Source organism: Terrapene carolina, unplaced genomic scaffold, assembly GCF_002925995.2.
Source record: "Terrapene carolina triunguis isolate 2854851 unplaced genomic scaffold, T_m_triunguis-2.0 Scaffold714, whole genome shotgun sequence".
Taxonomy (NCBI): domain Eukaryota; kingdom Metazoa; phylum Chordata; order Testudines; family Emydidae; genus Terrapene; species Terrapene triunguis.
In genome coordinates, this window is record NW_020665065.1 from 3,447,991 (window position 1) to 3,465,509 (window position 17,519).

The 17,519-nt window shown below is 51.2% G+C and overlaps 1 protein-coding gene across 2 annotated transcripts in view; it reads right to left on the reverse strand.

Moving 5' to 3' along the window:
- Positions 1-17,519, reverse strand: part of TP73 (tumor protein p73) — a 60,916-nt gene that overhangs the window by 5,514 nt on the left and 37,883 nt on the right. The window contains exons 4-11 of one of the 2 annotated variants that reach the window (XM_024207882.2): positions 7,849-8,035; positions 5,545-5,660; positions 4,558-4,667; positions 3,597-3,739; positions 2,375-2,463; positions 1,468-1,592; positions 831-985; positions 123-255 (exon numbers count right to left, since the gene is read on the reverse strand). In XM_024207882.2, coding sequence (XP_024063650.1) covers positions 123-255; positions 831-985; positions 1,468-1,592; positions 2,375-2,463; positions 3,597-3,739; positions 4,558-4,667; positions 5,545-5,660; positions 7,849-8,035 — 1,058 coding nt within the window. The remainder of the gene's footprint in view (positions 1-122; positions 256-830; positions 986-1,467; positions 1,593-2,374; positions 2,464-3,596; positions 3,740-4,557; positions 4,668-5,544; positions 5,661-7,848; positions 8,036-17,519) is intronic. The other variant, XM_024207880.2, reaches the window with a different exon arrangement.

Below are 17,519 nucleotides of genomic sequence, written 5' to 3' on the forward strand. Positions count from 1 at the left end.
GAGCAGTGATTTCTCAGTTGGAACTAGTGACCAGTTGACCAGTTGCTAAACATATTTTTGAAGGTTAGAGTAAAGGAAAAGAGCATGACTACAACACACCACAGGTCCGGTGCCGTCCCTACCTGACGAGGCTGGGGTCAGGGTTGTAGGGTGGAGGAGGAGTGCAGTGTGAACCTGAGACCATGGCCTGGGAGGAGTGGCCTCCGTTCATGTCTCCATTGGATTGCATGGGGTGGCTGTTCAACATTCCAGGTCCTGAGCACAAGAAAAAGCAAAAGAGTTTCCGTCTCATGGGCTGTGCCCAGAGCGTCCAGGGGAGAACCATTGAAAAGTTTTTGATTTAACTTAACTCATAGAAGCTACAACTGTCCTTTCCCAAGCACAGAGCCCCATTCTCCACTCTGCAGGAATAACCCACCTCAGGGACCAGAGCCCCTGAGTGTTAACTGGCAGGATTCCCTGCGAATTCACCCGTCGGGTGGAGGAGGGGTGAAGAAGCTGGAGGTTCCACCCCCACAATCCACAGATTCAGGGGCAACCTTTGCAGACACCGGCTACAATGTGGATCCGGGCAGCCTGGCTTGGGCAGGGCTCTCCCAGCTACTGGCATGGTGAGTTGTTCCAAGCAATGTAGCTGCATAAGCGACTAATGACCAAGCTCATGGTAACCTACTCTGCTTGGCATGGGAGAGGGGGAGGAGGAGGAATTTGGAGCTCGGCATAGGGAGCTTTGCACTGCTTTACGTATTGTTTAGCCGAGCGAGGCTGCTGTCTGTCTGGCTTCTTGGCCCTTGGTGATTGCAGAGCCCGTGGCAGTGCGGGTGCCTTACCCATTGGGCCCAGGTTGGGCCCGGAGCTGGAGTTGTGCTGCGGTGGCTGCCCCACCAGCTGGTTGACAGACGGCAGTTTGTTGATCCCTCCTCCGTGTACTTTGTTCATTGGCGAAAGGACGGGCCCGTAGGAGGAAGGGGACTGCAGGTGACTCCTGCTCGGGAAGAGTGGCACAGGCAGTTAGACCCTAGTGGAGACTGAGCAAATCAAACCTCTCTAGGGACTCCCTCCTGGGTGTCGCCAGACTCCCACCTCGGCCGTGTCCGTACTGAGGTTTTAGCCAGCGCATAGCTGCACCAGTGCAAAACCCTGCTCCAGACGCGACTGACGCTGGTTTAAGGTTGGGCACATTGCACTAGTGCAGATCGTGCCGCACCCCTATTGGGGAAACCGACTCTGAACCTGTCTGTCTGGAATGTGCATGGGATGCAGAACAGCTGGCTTCACCTTAGTAGCAGGGCCCTTAAGGGCATCCTAATACATAGCATTTACACAGCTTCCATCTCCACTGCCCTGTGCGAACCCTAAGGGTGGTCAGGCCAGCTTCCTGGATCCCTGTTATGTCTTACGGTTAATTTGACGTATCTCTGGAGAACCCCTTGTGGCGACAGTGGACAATACGGTCATGGTACTTACTGCCTCTGCAGGAGTTGCTGCTGCTGTTGCCGATAGGAGTCGACTAGTTGCTGCGGGACTAATTCCACCAGCTCCAGACTTTCCTTTATCTTCATGAGGATCTCAAAATTCTCCCGGCCACGAACCTGAATCAGGGACCAAGGCAAGCCTGTACTTCGGTCTGACTTGCCTTGTCAGGTTTGCTGAGGACCCTCTCACACAGCCAGTCCCACCTTCCCCCTCCTTTACCCAGCCCACTCAAGGGACAATGTGAGGATAGCCTTAAGCACAAGCAAGGCAAGCAGCTGCCTGGGGTTCCATGCTTCTAGGAGAGCCATCCTCAAGAAATTCAGTTGCAACTCATGGTCTCCTCTAGTCCCCTTCCTGCAGGAGCAGAGTGGGGTCTGATAACATGTCCCCTCCCCTAGCAGCAGGAAGATGGCGTAGCCAAGTCCCTGGCCGTGGGAGCAGTGCTGAAGGCACACCAGGCCAAATTCCCTCTTGCCACAGCGGGATCAGGGAGGAAGGTGACTTGCAGCCTTGTTTTGGAGCAGGCAATTCCAGTGCATGATTCTGGATCTCCGCTCCTGCTGCCTGGTGCTCAGCGTTCGTTGCAGACTTGCTCCCACCCGGTTCTTCACTGTGCCCATTCTTAGCCCCATCGGTCTTGCTCCTTGCACCCTGCCTCCCCTCTGTAAGGACTCATCAGGCCTGTAAGCGCCAGCCACCCAAAGCAAAGCACTTCAGTGCTGTGTACTGCTGGGAATTCCAGTCTGGGGAGGGCTCGTCCTTTCAGCTAGGTAAAATATCACTTCATTGCCCTTTGAATTCTGGGAGCTGCTCCCCCATATCCTATCCAGGGGCCAGCGCCACTGCATTCCCAGAGCAGGGCGCAGACACTACGTGCAGCAGAAGATTTGATACTTACTGGGACATAATACATTTCCTCTTCCCCGTGCCGCCTTTTCTTAACGCCAGCCCCTAGTGCTGGAATCCCCGGGGGGCTCTGTTTGAAAGCTGAGGAAGGAGATGGGAAACAGTATTACGGGAAAATCAAGTTAAATATGATCATCTAAGCGGCCACTCCCTAGTTCTTCCATGACGTTAGAACGGGACCCGTGTTAGATAAATGCAATAGCTCCTAGCAGAGCAGGCAGCTGCTAGCAGGCCCTGCTGAACGAAAGCCAGAACCCAGGAGCAGGGAAAAATAGGGCTTCCCTGACTACCAAGCCCATTGCTGGACAATGCAAACCTTACTGCACAAACCTAACTCTGACTCCAGCTCCCAAGGGGAGAACGAGGGCATCGCTGCATGGCCCTAGGCCCTTCGGAGTGATTTGCTTTGTTAAAGTTGAAGAAGATCAATATAGATCATTCAATTCACCCACTTGACAGGTGACTAAAAGATGAGTTATCACCATTGTGATAGAGGGCGAGTGAGAAGCTCTTGTGCATGAGCAGATAAATCGCCAGGATCCTTCTGTAAGGTTTTACTGCAAACAGTTAAATAACTTCCCTGAGAAGGCTTAGCTGAGCATGTGCCCAATTATTGGAGGGGGGTGGGCTAGTGATGAAATATTATATGCTTACACAGAAAATTCTTTTCCTCTGCCTCCCACTTTAGCCCCCTGCCCTACCCTCAACAGAGGTTTTGCCTGCTGCTAACCTATCTCTGGGAGGAGCAAGGCTTCAAAGTACAGCAAAAACTCCCCACTGGCCAATGCTGGATGGGAAGAGAGAGGGCAAAGAATTCCTTTCTGATGCCTGCAGAAGATAAGCTTAAAGCTTATGGACCATGTTAGTTTTTTAACGATCTTAGCACTAACAAACACTTGCCTAATGACGACGACGATGATGATGAACAAATAGATCTGGCCAGTGAAGCACCTGCACAATAATGCCACTCTGTTTTTCTGACTGCAAGGTTTATGTCTGATGACAGCTGGATTTGAGCAATGAAGTTTGGATCAGAGTATTGCTCTTCATCTAAACTTCCCCACCCAAGTTCCGTAGTTCAGAGTGTCCGGTGCTGCTGCCCCCGGAAGCATGGGCCATGCCCAGGACAGCACCAGCTCAGCAGTGCTAGGCAGTGCAGAGCTGGGGGTCTCACTGGGAGTCGAGGGTCCCCCTTTCCCGAGAGGAGGACTCACTGCGCTTGTTGACGTTGCCATTTTTAGCTGCATTTTCGTTCAGGGCTTGCTGCTCTCGGTAATGATCTTCGTCGGCTTTCCGATCTCGGCCAGGACAGGCGCAGATCCGCCCTTCAAACGATCTCCTCCCCAGTACTTGGCCACTGGGGAGCAGAGTAAAAAACCCCAAAGTATTTATTTTTTTAGGGAACTAATCAGACTAAACCTCATTCTCTATGGGGCTGGGTTTCTGTCCCTTGATCAATTATTCAAAAAGCTTTTAAATACCCCAGAAAATACTAAAAAGACAGGAATTTGCTGAGCTCAGAAGCCCAAGGCTGCTGTACATAGCCACCAGGCCTGACGCAGCACACAAGGTGCTGTGTTCCACGTAAGGTCTCACGGTGATGCACGGGCTCTTGTGCAGGTCCCTTTGGCTGAGGGTGAATTTCCCCCCGGTGGCCTTTCATCTTTGATTGGCAAAGGGCTAATACAGTTACACCCTGGGAGACGGGAGGGAGTAAGAGTTTTTTCAGGCTGTGAAAGGTATGCAGGGGGAGCAGCCTAGGCCCCTGTGCACACTCACCTTCCCCACACACCCACCCGCTAAGACTCTTCGTAGTCACTAACTTCCCCGTCAGGGAATGCCACTTCCCCGCCTCTTCGCTGTGCTTTGGACTCTCCATGCCAAAGATGCTTGGCCAGGAGTTTGCCTTGGGCTGCAGCTTCCAGAACTTTATGGGCCGCCTTCTCCTCCAGGGCTCTTGCAAAACAATCGGGGGTTTTGCTAACTCCTCTGTTTCCCTGCTGAGGCTCTCCCCAACCCCAGATGTGAACTGGGTGAGCCTCTCTCCAGCTATTTACCCAGCTAAAGTTCAGCTCGTAACCTGTCCAGGAGGCCCCAGGAGAGCCAGGCTCAGGAGTGCGAAGGGGAGGGGGGATGTCTGTCCTTTGCAGCACAGGTACCATAAGAATGACTCACTCTCTTGTCTCCAGGGTTATAATGATGAGGATGGGTCGCCTGTTCATCCCTCCCACGCAGCTGCTGTTGCACATGAAATTGTACAGAATGGTGGTGAACTCAGTCCCAACCTGCCCAAAAGAGAGGAAATGACATCATGTGGGGGGCGGGGTTAGTAGAGGGGGGTGTTAAAAGCCCAGGGGAGATGGTGGCAGACCTCAGTCACTGCAGCAAAGGGCTGCAGCCAGACAGGTGCAAAGAGCATGTCTCAGCTCACAAACCAGTGGGGGGAGAGGGGGTTGTGTGTGTTGGGGGGATATTCAGGGAGGAAGGCAGGGAAGATGAATTTCTGACCCTTGCTCTAAAGAAATATCCCCTCAAATGGGGATTACGTAGCCACTGTAACTGCAGAGAGCCTGTGTTACTTTCACATCATGCTGGTTTTGTGGGACCTTATTGCTAGATATTTCATTCATTGACCTGGGCGTGTGACATTGCAGCTGGAAATCAACATCACAAATGCACTAATTTAACAGTGCCCTAGGGGGCGTGCTAAGCTTTCCACTCACAATTTTTATTTTATTTCATTATTGGCCTTTTGTGCCCCGAGCAGTTACTAGCTGGCCCGAAGTTTCTGTTAACCTGCACAATGCTCTGCGAGCCCAGTGGGTTTGAAGCAAGATTCCCCTTTACAGTGAGATGCTTTGGCAAATCCGGAAAGGGAAGGAGAACAGGCACAATGTATCTGCTATCCGGGCTGTAGCAAGAGGGATATTACTCTCCAGACACTGCAGTGCCATCAGGAGCCTTGGCAGGGATCTCAATTCATCTCCTAAGTTCCACAGGGTGGATGCTGCTTTCAGCCCCCGGGTGCCAATGGAGTCAGTGCAGGGTCGGAGCCAGTGGGGCAGCTATAACTTTATTTAAGAAAACTACTATCCCTATTTTCACCCTCCCTCCTGTCCCCTCCCCCCAGCACCTCTAATCCTCTTCAAGCGAAGAGAATACCTGTGGTGGCTCATATGGCACCATTACACTCTGCCTTCCGGTGACAGGGTCGTCCACGTACTGAGAGAGATTGTTGCCTTCCACCCGGATCAAGTGGCTGGCTGGAGCGGACTGGCCTGCAGAGGCAGAAGGGAGAGTTAGAGATAAGACCCTTCCCGGTGGGCTTGCCGACCCAAGAACGTTGCACGGGGTGATTATAAAACCTGTTTAGTTAAACCAGGGCAAAAGGCAGTGTGGACGCTCACATTTTGGTTTACACCACATGCATTTCAGTTTAGCTTAAGCTGATTAGGAATTGGGTTAAACACAACCAAAATAAGTGAGTTAAACTGGAAAGAGTGTTGTACGGGATGGTTCTGGTAAAATGGTTTTAAAAAAACTATGGAAGTTAAACTGGTTCAACTTCCATGTGTAGACATTGTTCCCTCCAGCTTCCCCTCAGCCCCACCTGCTCTCGAGGGGCCAAAGGGGGCTGTTATGGCCACATAAAACCTGACCTGAAAATTCCACCCAATGTGGCTTTCAACCTAAACCTGACACTCTCCTGAGGAGCCAAAGAATTTGTTTAACTGACTTTTACTTTCATCTGCCTCTGAGTTTACTGGGTGTTCCAGGTGGGCCCGAACCAAATCAGGACTGGTCCCCATCACAGTAGGCAAGTACAAACACCTGGCAAGACGCCCATGCCAGGCCGCTGTCCCTCATCCTCTGAGCCTGAGAAACCCTGGGCATCTGCAAGACAGGAGAATCCCGAAGCAACCCAGTGGGCTCCAAGCATTCCCAATGGCAACCTCTGGGCAGCTTATTTGCAGAGGTACGGCTGTTGCTTCGCTTCGGTGGTGCAGTGCCTCCAATGACCTGTGCAAAGGTCGCCTCAGGCTGCACAGGAAGGTTTGCGTTCACAGCCACTGTTTGTTTGAGCGTTTCGATGCTTTCTTCATCTAAGTGTCTCCGAGGCTGATTTGGTGGCCGCATGCATCACTCCCTTCCCTGGGCTGGGCTGCCTGGATGTGGCTCTGTGGAAAGGGGGCACTAGGCAGGCCCCAGCCAGGGAGAGTTGAATGTCTGGTTCTGACCGTGCCGGGGAACGTGGGGACAATTGCCTGGCCTGAAGAATCCTTTGGCTCTGCTTCACACCTGCTCATTCCTGCTGACCGGCGGCGGCGAGCAGGGCCCCACTTAAACAGAGACACGTCAGGCAAGTCCTGCAGTGAGAGGCGGGGACCCCCTAACTACCTAACCCCTTTCAAAACCCCTAGCCCCATTCTTCCCTGCTGCATTTGACTGGGCTGGGCTGCATTTTCAGCAGGCAAAGGGTTCTGCTGGGAGCAGAACATTATGTGTAACAGCAGGAATCTCACAAGCAACACGTCGGGCTCTGATCCTTTTGTCTTCTCTAGATGGAGTTTAGTGAGGAGCTCAGGGTGCCGGCTGGAGCCAAACTGAGTCCAGGCTCCCTGCCTTTCTTCCTCTGAACGTCTTTAAGGGAGATGAGATCAGTGGATAACATTTTCAAAAGCACTTAAGCAGCTCTGCTCCATTGATGTACAGGGGACTTAGGATCCCAAGTCACTTAGGTCCAGATGCTCAAAGGCATTTAGGCTCCTTACTTCCAGTGAAATAAATGGATGTTAGGTGCCTAAATACCTTTGGGGATTTGGAACTTGGGCACTTTTGAAAATTCTATCTGAGAGTCACAAGCAGCAACTTGAGGAACTTGTAGCTTAGCTAGTAGGTGACAAATATCTTACAGACAAGCAGCTCAGACCTCAAAATAATTTGCCTAGGGCACGTGGCCTGTCTCCACCGGCAGAGGGGCCCAAGAGGACAGGCAGCACAGGGAGAGGTAAGGTAAAGGATGATGCCGTCCTGGCACAGAGTGGATGGAGCACTTAGATCAGGTCTGAGCAGAGGCAGAGCTAACAAGCCCTGGAAGCACTGCCTGAGCCGTCTCACCTGCCATCAGTTCAGTACTGGGGCTGCCAGGAGCGATGGTTCCCAGCACACATCAGGCAAAACATGGTGCTTTCATCTGAGCTTCACAGGCAGGTTTTTGGTTCTCCGAGTGAAAGGGGAGAGGGGGAAAGACTCCTGTATACAGGAGTGAAAATGGAGGGCCTTGAACCCCACCTGTCAGGTATCGCGTGGCCCTGTTCATTGTCTAGTGCAAGTCTTGGTCATGGGGAAGCTCTGGGCTACAGGTTATCAGCATGAGACAGGTTCAAACAGAATCATTGTCCCCACCTGGGAGGCGGATGACGGAGACACTGACCCGCTCTTTGAGGGGAGGAGACCAGCTCTCACCATCATTAAAGTCGCGTCCCAGCTCATGGTTGGGGCAGCGCTTCACCACCTCTGTCACGTGCTCTGCCTTCTTGTAGACGGGCATGGCCCGGATGACGGTGCCTGGCGGGGGCGGCGTGGACACTTTGATCTGGATGGGGCATGTCTTGGCGATCTGACAGTAGAGCTTCTTCAGCAGCGGTGAGTACTGGAAAAGAGCAGGGAGAGCTGGGCTTAAGGGCACATCCCTTGGCGCGGGCACAGGGCGGTCGGGGACGGAATGAATTGAGGCATCAGGCCTGTCACAGCAGCTGGAGAGACGGAGCTTTGCAGTGCAGGCACCACGTCTCCAGTCCAGTGTGCCCCGCACTGTGGGCGCCAGGCACCGCTGCTCAGACCAGCACGCTCTGAGAGCTCCAGAAAACCCACACACAGGACTGGCTCCTTTATTTATTGATTGATATTACAGCACCAAACGGCCCCAATCAGAATGAGGCCCCCCCTTGCGCGAGGTGAGTGAGACGCTCCCTGCCCCAAAGCGCTAGCCATGCAATTTATCCAGGCCCGGGGTGTGGGTGTGCATTGGGGCCCTCAGGCTAAGTGCCTCCTTGCCCCACACCAAGGCAGATTGTAACCTGCATGTCCCACTTTTTAGAAATGTCTCTTGGCTGAGGTCACCTGGTCTGCAGCCCTGTTCCTCCACTGCCCCCATCTTCATCTGCCTTTCCACACCTTGGCAGCGCCAGAGAGCCAGGCCACGCATGTGCCTCTGGCCGGCACGCCTGGTTTTCACGCAGAACACGTGGCGGGTTGCTGGGGAAAATGTTTGGGGGCAACTCAATGAAAACGATAAGCATGTAAAGGAGGAAGGGTAACGCCTCCACCCCCCACACACACACCCTGGGGAGAGCAACGGCCAAAAGCCACATTCTGCCTTTATAACTTATACGCCTGCAACCTGACAGCCCTGGGGGCTGGGTCCAGCAAGTCACTGGGGCTACACAGGTATGAGGCGGAGCTGAGACTGCAGAGACAGCTGCCCACTGGCTGATGTCTCCCTGCCCCCTCCATGGAGGGAAAAGCAACAAAATTTCCTTTTCCAATAATCCTCCGCTCCCCCCCCCCTCCCCGCCCCAACCTGACTAAATGCAGCCTGGCTGCACAGGGGTCTGTGCCGGCGTGTGGGACAGGAGCTTTATGTGCCAGTCCTAGACGCTAAACCCATGGCTTGCATTCACATTGGGTTCGGGAGTTAGGAGACAAAAACTCATCCCCCTCCCATCCCTGGCATCTGCTAGACGCCTGCATGACCCTCCCCTACGCACACAGCTCAGCAGGGATACCTGATCAGCTCCCCCCGCCGTACCCGCATCAGCCTGGGCTGAGACGCGCCTCAGCGAAGATTTGGGGATTTTTTTGGGGGGGGGGAGGGGAGGGAGGCTTATTCCAACATGCTGGAACAGGCAGGTTTGCTCAGGGATCCCAAAAATTCACCAGGAGCTAGAGGAGCTGTTCTGCACCAGTTGGCTCCCTGCACAGACGTGCTGCAACAAGTGGGGATGAACTGGATGCAGAGGGTAGGAATGGAGGGAAGAGCCCCCTTTACGGTGTCCGATCAACTCCCCTTCAAATGGGGGGGGACCAATCACCCCCCCCACACACACACACACACAACAAACTTTTAAAAACCCAGATAAAACACACAGAGGCAAACCCATAAAGAGATTTTCGCTTCAAGACACAATTCCCTCTTCACTTCCCGGTAGCTCTGAGAAGGAGAGCTGTCACCTGGCAAAGAGACTTACAGCGCTCAGTGAGTTTTAGGCCCCCAATCAGCAGACAAGCTGCACTTCTGCTACCACTGGTGGCGGCGGAAATCAGCTTATTATTGTTCTTGATTTCAGAAGACTCAATCTCTCCCTTTTCAGGATACGAAGTCCCAGAGCCTCTGGCCCGAGCTGCTGTAGGGGTGCTAACTTTACAGCAGCTGACGTCTGTGCTTCACTTGGACCGTCTCTACACTTGGAATTAGCCCGATTCCACTCCTGGCTGTAGCTGCCCCAGTACAGACCCTTAGTCTAGCTGGTGAAGTCAGCGCTGCCACCCGGCTGGCTGAAATCGGGGCTAATTCTGCATATAACGGCCTCAGAGGCCAAGAGTTCTTACTGGAGGGTGGGAGCCAAAAATCAGCTTCTGAACCCCTGATGGCCTCAGATGAGTTGAGCTGTTAGTGTAGGCCACACTGAGCACTTCACACATTCCCTCGCCCGCCCTCACTAGCACAGGTATGGGGGTGCGCTCTGAATCCAGCTCCAGAGAGGGAGGCACCTCCACACACAAGTGCTTACTCTGCAGTGTATTTCTGGTAGCTTTTCTGTAGCCTGCAGCTGTACCAGCAGGGAAGGGAGAGGTCCAGGGATCACAGGCACAACCCCATGACATGGTTAGGGTTGGCTTTGGAGCAGGGTCTCTTGGATTCTCACTGCATGAGCCTGGGCAAGTCACAGGGGTTAGCAGTGTCTATGCAGCACGTTAACATCCTTTGGATGGCGGGTGTGAGGGAAGCTGAGTGACCGCCCCCAGCAGGGCATCCATTCCCCAGGAAAAACCTGCACCCACGTCCTTTTGCTATTCCAATGTGAAAATGACCAAGACTGGAGTATATGAGACTTATTGGCCGCAGTTCTGAAAAACCAGGGTTACTATTCAGTGCTTAAATGGCATCAAGGAGCAGCCGACCTCCCTGTAACAAAAGGGAGCTGGAACTAAACTGCGGCAGAATGGATCGGGGTGGCAAGCACCCCTGCGGGATTTACACAGCCCAATTGTACCTGCACCTAACACAGAGCGTTCAGCACCAGGCAGCGCGGTACCAGAATGATATTGCCACTTTGGAGAGAGTTCAGAGGAAAGCAACAAAGATGATCAGGGACTGGCATGTGTGGGACTGATTAACAGAGCTACATTTGTATCTTGGCTATGAAATTACACTGTGGTGGGAGGACACACACACACGTCAGAGCCATGGGATTCCACTTATGTGACAGCAGAGCTCAAAGCCTGGCCCCAGATCGGGGCCCCATTGTCCTGGGCGCTGCCCAGACGCAGGAGAGGCAGGCACTGCCCGGAAGAGGTTACACTCTAAACAAGGAGGATCACCTCTCTTTTGCACACAGGAGGAGGGGCACCACGAGCTAGGAACTGAACCCAGCCCACAAGGCTGTCCTTTCTCTGAATACTTTGTAGCCAAGTGCCATGTAGGAAGAGAGCCCCAGGGGCCGTTGTGGAAGCCCCATTGCTTTGTTACTTAGAGCTGCGCTGCACAAAGCAATACAATAGGGACCAGCCATGTGTGTTGTGGCTTCTGTTCTACTAGGCCTGGCCTTTTCCATTTCTAACTCTATTAGCCAAGTATTGCAGCATGTCCACTGCCCATTGAACGTACACATGGAAATAAGAAATGTATTTTTTTTGCTGGCATATTCTCAGGAGGAGTTGCTGTGGCCTGGCATTCTCCATCACTTTGGTACCCAAAAGGTCATTCTTTTTCTGGACACTTTGAGCTCTAACTGCTCTTGTTGTCAAGTAGAAGTTTAAAAGTGCTCAAGCTCAGCACTCCTGCACCCTACAGCGTGTGAAGAAAATGGACGTTTATTTTCCTCTGGCTTTTCTGATCCTCCCACTTTCTGCTGTCTGTGTATTTCAACCCAAGTGCCAACATGGCAGGAAAGCAGAAAATTGAAATAATTACTTGTTAAAGAGCCAATTATTGCCTTTTGTGTCCTAACCACTTTGAGGTTATTGTGCCAATGTAAAGATTCTTTGTCTGCTGGCAAAGGGCATCACTTGAGAAACACAGGTATTCCTTTGAAGTTATTTAATAGATCACTTCTTCCTTCCATTGCCTTTCTCACATGTCAGGCTACATGACAAGCTGCTGTTGTGTGCACATCGTGGGGTTTCTGTAGTACATCATCAGTGGGGAATGCATTTCCACCAACTGTTCTTTGAAGTAATTCCGCATTGTCCTGCCACAATCTCTGGCCTGAGTTGGAAGTATCTGTCTAGAACCTAATACATGTGCATTACACAACACTACCAGAGTATCCAGGACCCATGTAAGTCACACACACCTGAACACTTGGGGTACTGTGGGCATGATTTTCCAAACAGCTTAGTGCCCCAGTTCCCCTGTAGTGTCTCATGTAACTAGAGCCTCTCAGAACCGTGTAGGGCCTTGTTATGCCACTAGTGTTCAGTTTTGTATGGCTTCCTACCAGACTCCAGAGCAGAGACTAGCCAGAAGGGTCCAGTCTGATCAGCCAGTCTAACCTCACTATTACTGTAGCGGAGACTGAAGACACTGTACTAAAAAAATGTCAATGGCGAGAGAGAGATACTGTAAGAGAGAGAGAGACAGTCAGACAAAGCGTGGTGATGTAGCCCCACAGGCAGTCTGAGACGTGCCCGGAGTGGTTGGTTGTATCTAGAAAACAATTTTATCTTTACCATTCTCCACAAGGCTCTTACAGGATGTGCTTGATCATGTGAAAGAGAAGCAAATTCCTGCTAGCCAGGGGCTGCCATTAAGAAAGGCAAACCCTGGTGTTTCCAGTGCACAGGTTTCATGGGCGTGCTATTTGCTTCCACTGGAGAATCACTAATTAGTATTGTAATGATACTTTGCATTTAGATGGTGCTTTTCATAGGAGGATTGCAAAGCCATTGACCAGCATGAGCAAGTATTATTAACCACGTTTTCTAGAGGGGAAACTGAGGCACAGAGACTTGCCCCAGACCTCACAACAATATACCTAGTTCCCTTGGACTAACCACACTGTCTCTTGTAAATCCAGTTTCATGGTCAGGCATCTACCAGGTTTAAATCAGAGTGCAGGTTACACAGCAATTAGTGTAGGACCTACCAGCTAATCTCCCTGAGCATGTAATTACCACAGCATGTACGCCACCAAGTCAGACCTGTGCAGTTACCCTGCAAGTACAAGAGCACTTACATGGTAATCACTGCCAAATAAAGTACCACATCCCTCAATGGATAAAAACCTGAGCATGGAATCTGGCAGGGATGGGGTTAACACCATCCACAGGTGCGTGCTCTCAGTGCAGCAATTCCCAGAGCAGGGTGGGCTCAGCTGGGCTGAATTGCTCCAGGAGCCGAGGTTATAAGAGGCGTGATCTGAGGGCTAGAGCTTTCCCCTTACGGTTAGGGGCTGAGCTGGTGCGGTCATTAGGCCTTGCTGTGGGGAGAGATGCTCTTTGCATAGCTGCACCCCAGATCAGCGGGTGGCTGTTTTCTTTCCTGCCCTGGGGATGTGTGTTGGTTCTGGGGTGCAGCCAGCTATGGGTAGGGACAGCATAGGGCACAGTGCAAAGAGCTGTAAATGAGGCAGCAGGAGGAAGCAGTGAAAAGGACGTCAGCCTACTCTGCAAAGCCAGGAGGGAGCTTTCCAAGGGCAGGGAGCTCCACAGGCAGGGCCCAGAACTAGGAGCCTTGTTACTCTGGTGCCTGGTGCACTGGAAATGCATCTAGATGGAGGGTTTCCAGAGGCACCTTGGCAGGGTGGTCAGCAAAGCCTGTTCTGTATTCCTCACCCCAAGCAACGCCCAGACACTGAGCTGCCAGGAAAGGTCTAGTTTCTACAGAATGAGGCTGGGGTTTGGGACAGCTGGGTAACATTATCAGCTCTGCCACTGACTTGCTACATGACCTTGGGCAAGTCACCTCCCCTGCTCTGTGACTCAGTTTCCACACCTTAGCAGTGGGGATAATATTGTTACCCAACTCGCAGGGGTGATAGTTACAAGGCTTGGTTCATTAAGATCTGTCAAGTGATTTGAGCTCCTCATACTGTCACAGTCACGTCCCAGCTTTCTGTAGACTGCTAAACAGTGCGAATGCGTGACATGCCTCTGAGGTCACCCCCGGGCCTGATAGTGTGTGCGGGCCCCCGGCATGGCTCACCATATGGGGATTTTCCCACTCGGTGGAGCACAAAGCATAGGGTCTCAGTGTCACATGTCCTGCCTCGGTATGGCATGGAAGCATGCTTGTGAAACAGTCCACTGCTTTGCCACTTGGTAGGAAAAAGCCACACTGAGGTCCTAGAGCTGGTGACGTGTCACAAGTGTTCATACAGCTACAGCAAAATACACACCAGAAGAGTGAGTCTATGGGATGTTCTGGAACATTTAAAGCCAGGGAAGAGAGAGGAGGGGGGAGCTTCCCTGCTGCAACTTCCATTTCAATTAAGCGTGTGGCTCCCCTCGCTCTGTCAGGAAATCAATGAGTCCCTTTTCCATTCCACCTCCCGCCAAGGTGCTTTGCAGCTAAGAAAGAGTTTGTTTGTTTGTTGAGACCTCCTCTCCTCTCCTGCACACACCTACAGTGCAAGCCGATCGCTAGTTCCTGCATGGCAGGGCATGCTCCTGTTCAGAGCACTGTATCTTATCCCCGACAACACGCACCTTGTGCCAAAAGATACCACCGCACAGGACACCTGCAGGGTTGGTAAAGCTTGTCCCGAGCCATCACACACACAGAGCAAAAGCCAAATTGTGAGACAGCAGGAGTCCTGCGGCTTCCTGGGCAATGCGTGTACATGAGAGCGGAGGGTTCTGACTGGAGACAAGCTGCCTTGGCTGCAATGAAATGCTTTAGCAGCACTGGTGCTCTTGTTCCATTGCAGTGGCCACGTGACTCTGGCACGCCTCCAGCCAGCCTTTACTTTTTCCTTATACTGAGTCCTTAGTCACTTGGTGCACCCAGGAGTTTACTCCCAGGCCAGTTTCATGCTTATAAGAGACGGGGCTGCAGGGTGCACGGGCAGGTGCCGCTACATCCACCGAGGATTGCTGCGAGTACCTTTGGGTTTTTAAGATGGCGATGCTGTTTTTGTGGTTCAGGTCAGCTGAACAACAGGACCCTGTGGCCAGTGCATTTCTAGGTGATTATAGCCTGTCTTTCCAAGGCAGAGGGCCAAAGGGCAACTGGTGCTAACCACCCAGGAAATGCTACGATTGTAGCTAACTTAGCAATCTGTATTAATGTGGGTCAGAGATCACTGGCTTTCCTTATTCCGTGATCTGAGTTAATCATGTGCACATGCATGCTTAGCTGAGACAGAGGCTGTCAATATGTTTGTGGTGATACAAAGTACTGTGAAGCATTTGCAGTCACACACATTAAAATATAAAGTATAGAGACACCATATGTATGAGACAGAGGATAGCTGAGTGGCCTGAGCATCAGGTTTGCAATCGCTAGACTCCCTGGAACCATAGGTTTGGATTGTGGCAGGGTTGACTCAGCCCTTCATCCTTGCGGTGCAGATAACGGAGTTCCATGCGTTCACTGTATATGGGGTGGGGCTTTTGGAGGACAGCTGACATTTTGAGATCCTGGCTGCCCTGAATGAATGTTTATGATCCCAGAGTAAGGATTTGCTCAGTGTTTATAGTGAAAATTGCCCTTTCTCTGATTGTTCTGTGATGTGCCGTGGGCTGCTCTACCAGGCTGGCTGTCACTGGGGTAGCAGCACTCTACGGCAGTTTTTCAAGTATTTTGGAGCTCTCTCATGCTGTGTTAGTGTAAGCTGTGATTGAACACGATCCACCATCACACAGACACATCCAGCAAAAACCGGTCTAACCCCTGGAATCTAAAGCGGAGTGCCTGACAGCTGACCTTTCTGGCAAACACACCTGGCTCAAAGTCACCCCCTTTGGTTTGAGTTTTGTACATTAAAAAGGCAGCGTGAATTGGACGTGATTTTTGTTCTTGTCTCAAGGCATGTTATCTTTATCGTGCCTGCACACAGAATGCAGCTGTCTCAAGGTCTCTGCTGCCCTACCGCTCTGCACTTATCAGTTCCTATCAAGATTGCTGGTCAACCCAGATGAGGGGTGGACGGATGGATTTGTATAACATGTGACTTCCAGTAAATATTAGCAGCTACATGCAGAAGCTCCCTTTTAGGTGGGTCTTTGTGTTGTGGGGGCATGTGTGTGGATACATTCTTCTAGGAAATTCTGCTGTGGAACCCAGGCCCGAGGAAATTCCATGAACGTCTATTCCCCACTGACAGACCAGTGCAACTTCACTTTGGTTTCTCTCCTATCAACTGCATCTCAAAATAAAGCAGCTATCAAGTGAAATACTAGCCAAAGGGGAGAGAAGTTAGGAGAGAGAAACGAGGAATGAAAGGGACCTTTTCAGCTGAGAGCCATGAAGCGACGCAGAGAGGGCTTAACACTGTCCCAGATGGCGGGAGCTGCAGAGAAGACGGTTCTCTGACCAGCCGGGGTGAGATTGTGCAAAGGGCCAGGGAGTAAGTGAAGGTATCAGGGAAGAGAGCCAGAGCCAGAGGCAGGGAGTTGGAGGGTTTTAAACACAAAGAGGGGCAGTTTGGATCTGGCTCCGGAAATAGAAGAGGTGTTTGAAGAAGGGGTGGGGCGGGGGGGGGTAACAATTTGTATATACGACATGAGGGTGAATTTGGCAGTAAGGATGCTCCTGGCCTGTCTGAGTCGCACAGATGTGCCACTGTCTGATCACACCTAGGACAGGTCAGCTTCCTGTTATAAAGGCAGTAGAGTTCTGTGTGACACTATGAACATGCCTCTTTGTGACATACCCAGATCTCAGGCTAATGAAGGGTGCAGGATCTGACTACATTTTGATGACATACTGAAGTCAGTTTCTTAGATGTGATACCATTTAGCATCTAAACCAGGCTTTGCACTTACTTTAGATTAGATTTAAATAGTCTCTCCTGAAACACGTACAAAGCTGCAATTTGTGAGCACAGAACAGAGAAGCCTGACCCCTTTGCTTTCGCCCATGTAACCTACATACTCTGTGTGATTGTGATCTGATACATTCATTTTCAGCAGGCAGCATGGCAAAACCAGGGTTATTTGGGGGGTTCTTCCTGGCCAGGTGTTAACATACTGACAACTCCTGTCAAAGGATCTTTTCATGTAGACATTCCCGGGCAGTCCCCAACATGCCTGGGAAATAAAATTTTTCTGGAAGAGTAGAGGTGCATTATGGTAAGTTCTTCGGTAACACATGCTCTCATTATACCATGTTATGACATGGATAAATCTCTGTTAAATAGCAAAAACGATTGCCCTGCAGGCAAAAGAGCTGCAGCCGAACACAGACATGCCTCCACTGATAACCTTATCGTGTCTTAACAGCTCCAGGATTGTCTTCAAAGATCCTTCAACAATAACAAGCTATTCTTTTAAGGAACTGTGTGCTGATAACTCAGAGAGAGCAGTAGCCTGTTTTATATCCCATTTCAATACTGCATACAATACACGGCTCTTTTCTTTAGCACAGATGTCCTATCACCTACCAGTCAATGTCCACTCAGTTCATGCATCTCCCATTTGCATGCCCTTTGCCTTCAGTAGGATTCTGGTGGGAGTGACCGGTTCCTTGCCTCTTAGAGTTATTCCTTTGACAAGAGTAGATATTTCTTTGTGAATTAGCCTGTTCACGGCCGCTATGCACCAGAACCCTCTATTTTAAAAAATTAATTATACTTTGCACGTACACAGCCTGATTTTCAAAAGGAAGAAGCCCAAAATATTTTGCACTCACCATAATGCACGTGAAATTTCATATCTAGTTCAAATGCCAAAGTTAGACATCTAAGTGGTGA